The 14723-nt window shown below is 46.6% G+C and overlaps 2 protein-coding genes across 3 annotated transcripts in view; one reads left to right on the top strand and one right to left on the bottom strand.

Moving 5' to 3' along the window:
- Positions 1-2792: 2792 nt before the first annotated feature.
- On the top strand, positions 2793-6195 carry RIT1 (Ras like without CAAX 1). Its single transcript, XM_015828717.1, has 5 exons — positions 2793-2837; positions 4195-4251; positions 4954-5027; positions 5364-5555; positions 5965-6195. The coding sequence occupies exons 1-5, from the start codon at positions 2807-2809 to the stop codon at positions 6193-6195; spliced, it is 585 nt and encodes a 194-aa protein (XP_015684203.1). The 5' UTR covers positions 2793-2806.
- A 5674-nt stretch (positions 6196-11869) lies between these two features.
- Positions 11870-14723, bottom strand: part of SYT11 (synaptotagmin 11) — an 8552-nt gene continuing 5698 nt past the window's right edge. The window contains exons 3-4 of one of the 2 annotated variants that reach the window (XM_015828719.1): positions 13917-14043; positions 11870-12180 (exon numbers count right to left, since the gene is read on the bottom strand). In XM_015828719.1, the coding sequence (XP_015684205.1) occupies positions 11870-12180; positions 13917-14043 (438 nt within the window). The remainder of the gene's footprint in view (positions 12181-13916; positions 14044-14723) is intronic. The other variant, XM_029286749.1, reaches the window with a different exon arrangement.

The following is a 14723-nucleotide window of genomic DNA, read 5'->3' as shown; positions in this document are numbered from 1 at the left end:
AACAGCCGATCTCCGTGGTTTTTGTGTGATAACTTTGCAAGGAGCGTCCTTCGCTTTGCGTTTCCTCCTGGATCTTCTCCGCAGAATCTTTGTGTGTGTGTGTGTGGGGGGGAGGCTTTGGAAGAAACGCCGGCCAGCCAGCTTGCCCCACTTCACCAGCTGCCGTTCCGTGTTTGTTTCTCGCTGGGAAGAGAAGAATTTTTTTCCTCCCTCCCAGGAGTGCGTGATGCTTCCCGCCTTCCGGAATTGGAGAGGAAAACTTTTTAACGGATTGTTTTGGACTCTTAGGATCCCTCCCCAGAAGGGATTTCTGTTCCTTTTTCAGTTTTTGTTTTGTTTTTTTTAAAAAAAAACATTTTAACCATTAGAAAATGCAGCTTTTGTAGTTGGATCCTGCTGGAATTTATTTTTATTTTTATTTTTTTTTGCCTGGCTGATAAACCTTTAATTTTCTGGGCCTTCCTCCATTTTGCCAAGCCTCCTTAGGCAAGGAGTGAACACACTGGGGGGCTGGGGGGGGGCTGGGAGGGGGGATTCAGGCAAGCCAACTGTAGAATTGTCCCGTGGTTTTTTTTATCCCAGCTTCTTCCACCAGCGTGGAGTTATTTTTTAGTATGGTAACCATCTCCTTTCTGTTCCAAATTGCAGCCGGCAACCAGATTTCATTTTATGGTGGTTCCCCCCTGCTTTTTTTTTTTTTTTTTAATAGAAATACATTTTCTGGAATTGGTAGAACGTGGTCCTATCTGAAGGGACAGGATTCTTAGGATTGTTTTTCTAGTGGTTCGGAACTAACTGGCTTCCACTGGACATGTTGGTCTGTTACCCGGCAAATGTGGGGTTTGGGATTTTTTTGCACGATGAAATGCACACACAGCCTTGAGAGCGGGGGGACCGCAGAGCCTGCTCCCCTTTTGCCCTGTGTTCCACCCACAAAAGCATATTTAAAGAAATTGGATCAAGTTGTCAGATGGATCTCTTCTGACAGGTTTGCTTCACCCCCAAAGCAGCCCACCTACCCCAAAACCTCACTCTGTTCTCTGATTTTCTACATGTTGTAAATAAATTGAGCCATAATTTCGCGATAAATGTACAAATGTTCTACTTCCTTTCTTGTCCGTTTTTCTTTGGAGGAGGTTTGGTGAATGCGACTCAAATGTTCCTAGCAAGTGCAAGCATCTGTTTATTGAATCATAAGTTTGTTTGGGGGGAAAAAATTCATGTATTTGGCTTTTTTTTGGGGGGGGGGGAGAAGGTTGGTTGCGTGTCCTGGGAGGATGCTGTCCTAGGTTTGTGTTGATTTGTGTGTTTGCTAAACTCAGCAACTTTTTAAGACATGTGGGGCTTCAACTGCCAGAATTCCCCAGCCAGGATGTGTTGACTTTAAATCCCAGAATTCCCCAGTTTGTGGGGATTGTGACTCCCAGAATTCCCTACCTAGCATGTATGTACTTCAACTCCCAGAATCCCCCAGTCAGATTCTAGCATCTAGCATTCCTGAGCCAGCTTGTGCAGACTCCAGCCCCCAGAATTCCCCAGCCAGAGTAGGTGGACTTCAACTCCCATGCTGGCTGGGGATTTCTGGGAACTGAACTCGGCCCTTAAGGTTGATTTGATTGATTTGATTTGATTTATTATATTTATACCCCGCCCTTCTCCCGGAGGACTCAGGGCGGCTTACAGCCAGTTTAAAAACAGTTTGATACAAATACAAAATTTAAGAAAATAATTAAAAATAAATATTTAAATAGGTTGCTGAAGTTAAAGAGATCCTGGTGTAGAGATCCTTTAATGGGATCCCAAAATCCTAATCCAGATATTTGATGTCCCCCTTTCACCGGTGTCTTAGCCATGCAGATGTTTGCAGCTGTGCCCAAGAGAACTTAGTCCGGCTGGAAGGGTGCAACGCGCTAAGCCAAAACCCAACCGTGTTTGCAGGGCATCCTGGTTTGCAAAACCAACTGATCCACTTTGAGCCTTGCAAGGGCAGGATCTGGATGGAATCCACCATCATGTGGGAGCCCATTGATGGTGGCACCAGCCATCCTGAATTGAAATCTGCTTCTTCACATACACGGGGTCAAGATCCTTGCTTTTTAATATCAGCAAACTGCGATTATAATGAAAAAGTGGAAAGCAAATGGATTTTCCCCCCCATTTTCCGACCTTTAGCTGCAGAAGGACAAAGGGAAGTGGGGCTTTTGTTGCAACCCGGACGTCTCGTATGCAACCGAGAGCCACCATCGTTTTAAGACCTTCGAGCGGCCTCGCTCTTTTCTTCGCCCCGTTCAGCAGACGAGCACACAAGCACACACCTTTCCACTCAGGTGCGATGCAGCTGTATTCCGTTAGTATAATACACAGCGCTCCGCAATCCAGTCGGGGCAAGACCGTCTCCTTTCCACGCACGGCCCCTTCCCTCGAGAACCGGAATTGTAAGGCTCTCACACCTTAATAGCCTTTTGAGCGGGGTTGCGCGCGCAAGCGTCCTTGCGAAAGACGCGGCGGCGGCGGCGGCGTGAAGCGGAAGGGGCGTGACCGGTGGGGGTGGGTGGGGCGTGACCGGTGGGGCGTGGCCAGCACCGTCGGCGCCGGCGCCATTTTGTCCGCCTCAGCGGGCGGGAAGAAGATGAGGCGGAGAAGCGTCTCCGTCGCGCTCCGTCCCGTGAGGCAAAGTCAGGCCCGTTGACGCCCCCGAGGGGCCCGGGAGGCCTCTCGAGGCGGGATGGAGCCCTCCGGGCCGCGGGGCCCGGCGGGAGTCGTCTCGGGTCCGCCCGCGGGGCAGCCCCGGGAGTACAAGCTGGTGATGTTGGGCGCCGGCGGGGTCGGGAAGAGCGGTACGTGAGGCGGAGAAGGGCCGGATTGGGCCTTGAGGGCTTCGCTCCCGCGGAACTCCCTGCCACTAGAAGCCCCAAAGCCCCTCTGGGACGGAGTTTGCAGCTCTTGAAGGGCTTAGGGGGGGCATTTCAACCACCTCCCCACTTTCCTGGCCTTCAGAAAGAGGGCAAGAGGCGGGGAAGGGCTGGACTGGGCCTTGAGGGCTTGGTACCCGCGGAATTCCCTGCCACTAGAAGCCCCAAAGCTCCTCTGGGAGGGAGTTTGCCACTCCTGGGGGGCTATTAATCCCCCTCCCCACTTTCCTGGCCTTCAGAAAGAGAGCAAGAGGCGGGGAAGGACTGGACTGGACCTTGAGGGCTTAATGCCTATGGAACTCCCTGCCACTAGAAGCCCCAAAGCTCCTCTGGGAGGGAGTTTGCAGCTCCTGAAGGGCTGAGGGGGGCATTTAAGCCCCCTCCCCACCTTCCTGCCCTTCAGAAACAATGCAAAGGCCTGGCCATGGCAACCTTTTAAATCTTGCTTTTAATTTTCTTCCTATTTATACCATGATATTATTTTGTTTTGAGCCACACTGGAGTCACTCATAGGAGATGGGTGGTGTAGGAATGTGATGAATGTATAAATCGTGATAGAGCAACGACTGGGATGGTTTAACCATGATTTATTGCATAAGCCAGAGTGGCTTACATACATACATACATACACACACATATATATATCCACGACCATGCAATTCATCATATACATATACATATGTACACATACATATACACACACATGGGTGTGTATATGTGTGTGTATATACTGTAGTACACACACACGCTAAGAAGGTTTACCTTGATAAAAGGGGAAATATTGACTGAAATCCTGTATTTATTCCTGAGAAGGTTTTCGTGATAACTCTTTGATTTACAGCCAGAAGACCTGCAATTGTTGTTTTGGATGAAACCATGTGTTTACTCTGGAAACATACTAGGAGCTTTTTATTATAATTGTATTTATTTATAGCCAGAAGTCCTGCAATGGTTATTTTGGGTGAAACTACATGTTTATTCTTGAAACTGACATATTGGGAGCTTTTGATTATAATTGTACTTATTTATAGCCAGGAGACCTGTAATTGTGCTTTTGGGCTGTGTTTATCCCAAGATTGATGATGGGCAAGAAGCTTTTTTATGATTGTTTTTATTTACAGCCCGAAGATCTACGCACTTGTTATTTGGGGCCGAAACTATGTATTTATTCCTAAGATTGGCACAGCAGAAGCTTTTTTATGAGAATTGTGTTTATTTAGAGCTGGTCTCAGAGCAGTCTCCATTTTCACTGTTTGTTAACCTGTTTGTTTCCTCCTTACAGCCATGACTATGCAGTTCATCAGTCATCGTTTCCCAGAAGACCACGATCCCACTATCGGTGAGTGGGTCTGGCTGCTGCTTTACACTCTTTAGTTATGAAGGTTTGTTTAACTGGATTTGGTGGGAGATGCAGCCTGTCCCAAATCCTCCTGAAAATATGTCGGATTTCTGTATATTGATTTGACAGACGGCTTATCTAGTCAACTAACAGGCTGGCACTAAATTGATAAAGAGTTAAGAGAATTCAAGAGGGAGCGGACTTGGGACCATTTGTAGGCACGTAAGGATTCTAGGCTGAGTCCTCTCTTGACTCCGCCCCCAGCTCTGCCTCTTGTGTGATACAGCCTACTCTAACCATCTCCCTTCATTTATGAAATAAAAATGGCACAGCAACATGCAAATTTACAATTAAAAAATGCCCCTATAAAATATACCTGTTCTCCCCCCCCCCCCCATTGAATCTGTTGCTGATCCAGGCAGCAAAAGCGTTCCTGTCGATGCGTTCAGGAAAATCATATTTGCACGATGCCCTGAACACTGTTTTTTCCTCCCCCCCCTTAATGCTGAATGTTAACACCTATATGTATTATGGGGAAAAATCGAAGGCCCCACCATTTGACCTTTTAATAATAATAATAAAGTTGGAAGGGGTCCTGGAGGTCCTCTAGTCCAACCCCCTGCTCAGGCAGGAAACCCTATAGGACTTCAGACAAATGGCTGTCCAGTCTCTTCTCTTTTCTGACTGTGTTTCTCCCTATAGAGGACGCTTACAAAATGCGGATCCGGATTGACGACGAACCTGCTAATCTGGATATTTTGGACACTGCAGGCCAGGTATTTCACAACTATGTAGCCTTTCCTGTTGTGCTTCCCCCCTCTCCCCCTACGGGCTTTAGTGATTTCTAAACAGCCCTCCAGGGTGGCTGCATGTCACATAGTTTGCATGCTTTGCATGGAGAACTGAAAATAACCACCTAGTGAATTCCATACTCCATAGTTGGTCTCCCTGCTTGTTACTTACTAACAGTCGTTACACGATGCTTTTTCACTGACCAGAATAGCCCTCCAGAATATGCTGGAAGCCCAGCTGTTTCCTGCACCTGGCCAGCCTCAAAAAAACCTTGCAGGAAGAAGCCACTAAAAAAAACAACATACTTTCCCTTCCGGCAGGCTGAATTCACCGCTATGAGGGACCAGTACATGCGGGCTGGCGAGGGGTTTATCATCTGCTACTCGATCACGGATCGCCGGAGTTTTCACGAAGTCCGGGAGTTTAAGCAGCTCATCTACCGCGTCCGGCGCACGGACGAGACTCCGGTGGTCCTGGTGGGCAACAAGTCTGACCTCACTCAACTCAGGCAGGTAAAAAAAGCTTGAAACGCAGACTCATTTCTGACCGGGAGGTCCTCGACTGAACGACCGCAACGGAGCCCAAGATTTCTCTTAAAAGTGAATTTTGTCCCGTTTTTACAACCTTTCCGGCTGCAGTTGTGAATCCGCCGCAGTTCTTAAGTTAGCCACTTGTTAAGTGAATCTGTGTAAAAGGGGGTCACACAACTGCAACTGTCGTAAATACGACTCGGTTGCTAAGTGCCTGAGGTTTGATATGCAGCGGTCATAAGCATGAAAATCAGTGCTAAGTCACTTTGTCCCCATTGCCGTTGTAACTTCGGTCGCTAAATAAAACGGTTGTAAAGCGAGGACTGCCCTTGTTTTGTCCCCCTCGCTGTTCCCCCCCCCCAATTCTCGCGTGCGCTTTCTTGCCCAAAAGGTCTCCAAGGACGAAGGCTGTTCGTTGGCCCAGGAGTTCGGCTGCCCTTTCTTCGAAACCTCCGCCGCCTTTCGTTACTACATCGATGACGTGTTTCACACCCTGGTCCGGGAAATCCGACGGAAGGAGAAGGAGAGCGTCATGGCGCTGGAGAAGAAGTCCAAGCCACGTCCGAGCGTTTGGAAAGCCTTGAAATCGCCCTTCCGGAAGAAGAAAAATTCCGTAACCTGAATTCTTCCTCCCTCCCTCCCCCTCCCCAAAAAGGCCTCCCTTAAGCAGAGGAGCTTTCACCTCTGCAGAGAGAGAGAGGCAAAACAGCCCGGCAGCTTTTGACTCTTTGTTTCTGCTGAGTGTGTAAACTTGAACTCCTGACCCGTGCCAAAAACCTTCAAAGGCCGCTCTTAACGCTTTTCCTCGGGCGCGTCTGCTCGCCGTTTCTGCCCGTCCAGCCCGAGCAGGCTGGCCAAACAAGGAAGCAATTGACCTAGAAACGGACAAACCATCTTTGCAAACCAGCCACCTCGGCTTTGCTCGGTGGCTGTGGCCGATTCGGTCTCGGCTTGGCGTTTCGGCCCCGATTTGGAGGAATCTTGGCTTTTGATGTGGGTTAGGGTGACCCAGTTTAGAAGCAGTCCAACTCCTTAACATTGCCGTGTTGAAGTGAAGGGGGCAGACGGATGTACTGTAAACCAGGTTTTTGATTTCTCACTCGGTGTACGCGATCCAAACGGGCCTGGTTGTTGTGAGGAAGAATTGCACAGCTTGTGCAGTCTTTGCTGTCAAAATTCTGCTCTAACATGTGTTTCTCATGCCGCCTCTTTTCCGCGCTCGTGCCCGGGTTCGCAAAGATGGGATTCCCTTGCAAAGTGGGAACTGTCTGCAGTTTATGTCATTTGAACAGAAAAACAGAGTGGGAAGGGAGCTCGGAGGTCTTCTAGTCCAGCCCTCAGAAAACAGAAAAGTGTTTTTTTCTTTTTGTCAGATTCTATCACTTTGGCATGAACAAGGGAGACCGAAGGATTAGGCTCGTGCTCCGATAAATGGCAGCAAGGGATGCTGAGGGGCAATAAGGGGATGTGATTAATTGGAGGCGTAAAGTTATAGCAGGTGTAATTGGAGGTGTAAAGTTGGTGTAGGGCAAGTTGTGTTCGGCGGGAGAAATGGGGAGAGAGTTGGTAAACCCCAAGTTGGGAGAATGGTAAGGTATTGAATTTGCTTGTGTCAAATTTGTAGCATCACTCACAAGGCGTGTTGTGTTGGTAGCAGAGTCTTGAAAGAGATTTTGGCCATGCTGAGCCAAGGGGCCCAGCGGCATCCCGCCTGCTTTTATGGAAGAGTTTGGGTCAGTTTTTTTTTCCCTGGGGTGCTGTGTGGGTGGACCCCAAAATGGAGCCCACAGGACTGAATAGGGAGGTTTTGATAGGTGTGCAGGTGGCATGAGAGGGAGGCTCTCCTGGAAATGAAAAAAGGCTGAGTTGGGGTCCTTTGTTGAAGGTAAGAGAGTTGTGTGTCTCAGAGGTCTTGAAATCCCCTCCCAGTGGGTCTCTTAAATTTTGTGAACCCTCCTAAAAAAATAACCTGCTTTAAATTGAATTAACTCTTTAAAAACATAGTTTTCCTGTCTGCGTGTCAGGCCAGGCCTGGATCCTTTCGTTCTCCTTAGAGCCGTGACACATTGTGGGGCAATTTTTACAGAGTGTTGTAAGCATTGTGTGTGGTTTACACAGAGTAGGGAAATGTCACAGCCCCTTGCCAAATTTCTCTCATTTAAAGAATGGCAGAAAATAATGGATCTTTTTACTTTCCCAAGAGACTGAATAAGCCTTAGATATTTCTTCTAGGTAATTTTTTTTATTGCTTTTGGATTTTCAAATGTTACCGATTATAGTGTTTGATATATGTATGTATTTATAGACTCTTACGGAGAAATTGGGTAGCTGGGGAAGAGGAAAACGACATTCCATTTAGCAAGAGTTATTTTGAATGTATTTTATTGACTGTAGCAATATACGGTATATTTAAAATTAGTAAATTAACGTTACGAACAATGCTGGATACTTTCCATAGCTATTAATTTAGAAGCAGATTAAATCTAATTTTAATTTTTATACCATCGGCATACCTGTATAATGTAGATATGTTCAAGGTTTTTTTTTAAAGAGACTACAGTAGTTCAAGGTAAATAACGTCACTAACATTTGTGACTGAAGGAGTCACAATCTCAGTTCTCTTTTCATTGTCAAGTTCTCATTCCAGAAAAAAATGACTTGAAGCAAGAATGAATTGTAGCAGATTCAAAGCCTGCTGTTTAAGCCAAACTTTTTTTTTTAAAGCAACTTTCTTAATTTGTGCCTTAGCAGAATTCAGTATTTTGTGGTGCTAATGGTGAAATCTTTTGTTTTTCCTAGCATGATTACATCTGAATATTAAGCACTTTCTTTGGACACAATTCCTATCTTTTATGGTTCACGTATATATTGCACTTGATACAATAAATATTTTTTTAAGCCTTAGCTTCTGTTTCTTTCCCTTGAAAGTTGGCGATAAACGCATGGGTTAGCGCTAGGTGTGACAGAGAGTGGAATAAGAATGGTGAGATTGTGAGTTGCCATCCTGCAAATGCACACGCAACAAGTTTAAAATTAAAACTCAAGAATTAACCATCCATTTGCCCCAAGAAATTCTATAGTCCTTTAATAGATCTCTGGACGGTGTTTTTATAATATCTGAGTCAGCTCTACAGGTAGTCCTTGACTTACAATCACAATTTCTGTTGCTAAGGGAGACCTTGGTTAAGAAAGTTTTGCCCCATTTTGCGACTTTCCTTAAGTTAGTTAACACGGTTGTTAAGAGAATCTGGATTTCCCATTGACTTGGTTTGTCAGAGGGTGGCGAAAGGGGATTATGTGACTCCGGGACACTGCAAACCATCCTAAGTACATGTCAGTTTCCAAGTATATGAATTTTGATGACATGACCCTGGGGAAGCTACAACAGTCATGTGAAAAAAGGGCATAAGTTACTTTTTCCAGCACCGTTGTAAAGTTAAACGGTCACTAAATGAATTATTGTAAGGCGAGGACTAACTGTACTCTTTGGGGAATCATCTTGCGCATCAGAGGATCATCGTTGGGATAAATCAGGGGTCTTCCAACTTGGCCCTTTGATGACTTGTGGACTTCAACTCCCAGAATTCCTCAGGCTGGCTGAGGAATTCTGGAAGTCCACAAGTCATCAAAGGGCCAAGTTGGAAGACCCCTGGGATAAATCAAGTATTCCTAGCTGTTCTGGTCCATAGATCTATCGAAATTCTTGAAAAGTAATTCTATTTCAATCTTAAAAAATTCTAGATTCTCTGCCAGTTACTTTTTCTTGGTGGTTTAGCTGTTCAGAACCAACCTCACAAAGCGTGCATCAGCTGTAAGATTTTTTTTTAAATTAAAAAGCTGTTTAAATGAAACAAAAAAGGGCATGCTTTTTTGTCCATTACAGTGCCCAACACCAGGTGCAGGAAGCACGAGTTAAAAGTGTGTGTGTGTGTATGTGTGTGTGTAATCCTGCTACAAATAGTTTGCAAACCTATTGCTAATATTCAGTGCCAAGTAGATCAGAGGCGCCCCTTGGCCGTTGTGTTTGCCTTACAGGCTTTTGACATTAAATTTCCTCAACGGCTAAAAACGCAGCTTGGAGGCTTTTTTTGGAGAAGAAAGGAAATTCACATCTCTTCTGGGAGTTCGGTGCCTCTTGTCACGGAGTAGCGGAAGGATGAGGTAATGGTTTTGTAGCGAGGCTGCGCGCCCGGCGTACACACACACACAATGGGGCGGGAGACGCTTCGACAGGCAGGATTGTCAAGACTGCACAAGGCCGCTTGGTGGCCCAGCCGGGAGGCGAGCTTGCAAGCAGACCTTGATGGCTTGGCAGCCTTCAAAACTGCAAGCTTTAGTAGGCAGGTTGGGAAAATTAATAGCCACAATCAGCTTGATCCCTGTTTTAGCCTTAACAAAGGAGACAGAAGCCCCCCCCCTCCTCCAGTCGCTCTTTTATCTTCCCTTTAACAATAAAAAGAGATTTCTTTTTTTTTTTTTCAGAAGCAAAGAAGCTTCTGAAGTTTAGATTTTGCCCAGTTGCAAAACTCCGCAGCAAAACTCCTCTTGGCACGTTTTTGGGACTGCCGAGAAATCAAACGATGCAAATCCGATCGGTCAATAAAGTGACTCCATTTTTTTATTTTATTTGAATGTCTGGGTGTGCGTTAAAACAATGTTGACGTTACAGATTAGCATTACATATTATGTTGGTTAGGTCAGTCTTAACAGCATTATGCGGTTATACATGGTTTGACTTTATTATTTTTTCCCTCTTTTTTTTTTTTTCCTTTTGACATAAAAGTTGTAACTTCGTTTTTTAGCTCCGTTTTAATTTTTAATTTTTATTTTTTTACAGCAGACACAAGGTGGAAAGAAAAGAAGGGGAAGAGGAACTGGATGACAACCGAAAGAAGAAGAAAAAAAAAATGTGATTTCACATCTGGGAAACGTTATGCTAAAGCAGCTTTTTTCACAAAAGTATTCCCATGTATGGTTGAAGATGGGGTGGTGGTTTAATGTTTTTTATTTATAAAAAAATCATCCCTTCTTTTTCCCCGTTAACTCCTGTGGAGGAATAGGAACTGTTTCCGTAGGCCTGAAAAGAGACAAGAGGCGGGGAACCCTGGGTCCTCTGGATCACAACTCCCATCAGCCTCGTCGATTTGGCATGCCAAAAGGGGGGTTCAAACGAAACCAAAGGCCAGCCATCCCTTGGCAGGTTCCATACCCCTGAAATAACCCTAAATCTATTTATACCCTGAGCACTTTTCCTTAACAACGTATTCCAGGCTTTTTTTGTGTGTCTTTGTTTAAAAAAAAAAAAAGCACGTCTTTTTGCTTTTAAGTGCAAATTAAAATAAAATAAAAAAGGCTTCTTAAATTGAAACTTTATTCAGCGATCAAGCAGGAAGGAGGGGCAGTTTCTGCTCACCAAAATTTCCGTAGGCAAAAAGATTGAGAGTTGCTAATGTATCATGGGCTAAAAATCCCAGATTTGTTTCACAGGAAATGATCATTTTTAAGCAGCCGCTTGCCATTCCGGCATTTTTTTACACACACATGCACACACACACACACACACCCTTCCGAAAAGGAAATTCTGTTTGTTAAGACAAATGCCTAAAAACCCCTGCGTGTTATGTACAAGCAAAGTTAATTCACCCAAATCATAGAAAACGGCAAGAGGCTTAACCAAAATAGAGCAAGCGAAGAACCAGCACGAGAATATATATGTGTGTGTATATATATATATATATTTTTTCCCCTTAAAAAAAAAAAAAGTCGGGAAGAAAAGCTGAATAGAACTAGTTGTGAATACCTGCAAAAGACTGTTCGGCACAAAAACACAACTTTTCATAGTGACAGATAAATTGCATTATTTAAAAAACAAAACAAAAAAACCTGCGTCTCAATATTGGTTAAGTTATACTAATTTTTTTGTGTTTTTTCCTTTTTTTTCTTCCCCTCGACGTCTGTACTCGGCATGCAATAGTAGTGTGATTATGCTTTTTTTAATATAGGTTTTTTGCAATATTCTTAAAATTAATGCACTTTTTCCCCCTCTCGCCACGGTTTGCAGAACCTGTGTGTGTGTGTGTGTGTGTGTGCGTGCTGTGTACGGGCGCCTTTGTAAACAATGTCACAACAGAGAAACCAGTCAGCTGCTTCTTATGATGGAAACGGTCAGTTCTACGCCTAAAATAGAAGGGGCCGTTATTTGGGGAGGGGCTTGGGAAAGGGAGGGGGAAACCGAGTCTCTTGAAGGGGGCGCCGGGTACGAATCGGCATCCCGGCCGCCTTCCCACATACCCTGCTTAATATTCGCTCAAGCTGTGCCACTTTGCGATCTGCTTCCGGGGGTTTTCGCACACTTCCCGCCAGTGTTCCACTCCGCCCGCCGTGACGCTGTGCACCCCCAGGATCAGCCGCCCCACCACCTCGTTCTTGGTGGTGCGGTCAAAGTCGATGACCAGGAACTCCATGCTGACGTCAGGCAGCAGATCGGTGGGGATGTCGTAAATGAAGGACTCGTTGAAGACGGGGTTCAAGGTGCACTTCTTGACGTGGGTCTTCTTTTTCGCGATCCGCTTCCTGCCGTAGTAGACGTTCACCTTGACGTAAGGGTCTGCGGAAGAAGGAGGGAGAGGCCAATAACACAGTCCGGGAACGAGGCTGCTTCCTCTGAGGAGTCGCAGGCCACTTAGACTTATATTCCACTTCCCAGTGCTTTACAGCCCCCTCCCTAAGCGGTTTACAGAGTCAGCACGTTGCCCCCCCCTCCCCAACCATCTGGGTCCTCATTTTACCGAGCTCGGAAGGATGGAAGGCTGAGTCAACCTTGAGCCAGTCAGGATTGAACTGCTGGCAGTGGGCAGAATTAGTCTGCAATGCTGCATTCTAACCACGGGGAAGGGAAGGAAAGGGAAGGGAAGGAAGGGGAAGAAGAGGGAGGGGGAAGGAAGGAAGGAGAAAGCGAGAGGGAGGAAGGAAGAGGAGGGAGAGAGAAGGAAGGAAGAGCAGCACTTTACAGCCCTCTCAAAGAGATTCACAGAGTCAGCATATTGACCCCCAACAATCTGGGTCTTCATTTTACCCAGCTCGGAAGGATGGAAGGCCGAGTCAATCTTGAGCTGGTCAGGATCGAATTCCTGGCTGTGGGCAGAGTTAGCCTGCAATACTGCATTCTAACCACAGGGAAGGAAAGGGAAGAGAGGGAAGGGAAGGGGGGGAAGAAGGAAGGAAGAAAGAAAGAAGGAGAAAGCGAGAGGGAGGAAGGAAGAGAGGGAGGTAGGAGGAAGGAAGGGGAGGAGGAGGAGAAGAAAGGGGGAGGGAGGGAGAAGGAAGGGAAGGAGGAAGAGGAAGGAAGGAAGACCACATTACAGCCCTCTATAAGAGATTTAAAGAGTCAACATATTGACCCCCAACAGTCTGGGTCCTCATTTTACCGACCTCGGAAGGGCGGCAGGCCGAGTCAACCTCGAGTCGGTGAGATTCGAACCGCCGAACGACTGGCAATCGGGAGTCAGCAGGATCAGCCTGCAAGACTGCATTCTAACCACTGCGCCACCACGGCTAGCCCTCAACTTAACGACCGCTCCTTCAGCGACCATCCAGTGTTAACGCCACTCAAGAAGAGTGACGTGGCTTTTTCACCCTTCACGACCGTTGGCAGCATCCCCACGGTCGCGCGATCCAAGTTCAGGTGCTTAACGGTCTCCTACTTAACGACGGTTGCGGGATCCTGTCGGTGGAGATTCTCCAGGTCACGGCGGTCCCAAAAGGGCCGTTTTGCAAAAGGCAACTGGACCTCTTTGTTTTTCCATGAGGAAGTTTCGCTTCCCATCCAGGAAGCTTCTGAAGAAGCGTCTTGGATGAGGAGGAGCGACAAAGGGGGGACAAAGATGTCCGGTTGCCTTTTGAAAAAGCACCTTTGGGGGAAACCACGATCTGGAGGACGGAGAATCTCCATAGACAATTTCAGACTCTACGTCGGGGGTCTTCAAACCTGGCCCTCTGATGACTTGTGGACTTCAACTCCCAGAACTCCTCAGCCAGCATGCCTGGCTGAGGAATTCTGGGAGTTGAAGTCCACAAGCAGGGGTCTTCAAACTTGGCCCTCTGATGACTTGTGGACTTCCAACTCCCAGAATTCCTCCGCCAGGGCCCAGTTTGAAGACCCCTGCTCTATGTAGCCCAAGACTGAACAGTGGAGATCTTGGACCTCCAACCTCAAGAGAGCACCAAGGACTTCCCAAAATATTGCCCAACGGGCTGGGGTCGAAGGTGATGTCAGCCATCGTTTCAGCCCCCATCTTTGGAAAGGCACTGGAGGAAACCCAAGGATAGGCCGGAGAAAATAGCTTCTACCTGAGAGGCCGGTGATGTCCATCTTGGGCAGCTGCCTTGCTTTCAACACCATGACGGTCATCCTCTGGGCCACAGGCTGATACGACAAGGACACCTGTAGCTCTCCTCGGCTGATGCATTTCTGGAAAGAGAAGAGGAGACATCCTCTTTCTTGAGAACCTCAACCAGCATCCCTGGAAACGCTTGGACACCCAAACTCTGGATGGCCGAAACTAGGAGAACGTCTACGGCTTCGGTAGAAGGAGGACCTGACCAATTTTGACCTTCATCTCAATGGGAGAGCCAGTTTTGCTAACTAACCAGGTTGCTAACTTAACCGCTGCCGTGATTCGCTAAAGAAACGTGAGAAGAAAAGTCGCAGAATGGGGCAAAAACTCACTCAACGAATGTCTCTCTTGGCAACGTAAATTTGGGGCTTACAGTCACGGTTAAGTCAAGGACTACCTGTACAGGTGTCCACTCCACTCTCAGCAAGAGGAGACTGTTTACATCCCTTCAAAGCTCAGCCTGAGCGACAAACCACAACATTTTGTGTTTGATTTCAGCCTTTTGCAGTGTTCGGTAAAGACAGGGCTTGCTGGCTGCCACAGCAACCTTAAAAAGGGTTAAGTTTTTGTTTTTTTAAACAAGATAACATGCAGATAAAACCTTTTTCATCTGGAAGAATTGTTTTTTTGGGGGGGGGGTTTAGGAAAGGAGAAAAGCCAGAGGGGGGGGGGGATGGATTGGTTTTTTTTGTTTTTTTGTTTTGGTTAAGTTTGTCCGGTGGTGGAATGAAACTGGCACCATGCCGAGTGTTAC

The sequence above is a fragment of the Protobothrops mucrosquamatus genome, unplaced genomic scaffold (genome assembly GCF_001527695.2).
Source record: "Protobothrops mucrosquamatus isolate PMUCROS unplaced genomic scaffold, P.Mucros_1.0 scaffold4811, whole genome shotgun sequence".
In the NCBI taxonomy this organism is placed as follows: domain Eukaryota; kingdom Metazoa; phylum Chordata; class Lepidosauria; order Squamata; family Viperidae; genus Protobothrops; species Protobothrops mucrosquamatus.
Note: the sequence above shows the minus strand (reverse complement) of the source record. Positions and strands in the feature narration are given on the sequence as shown.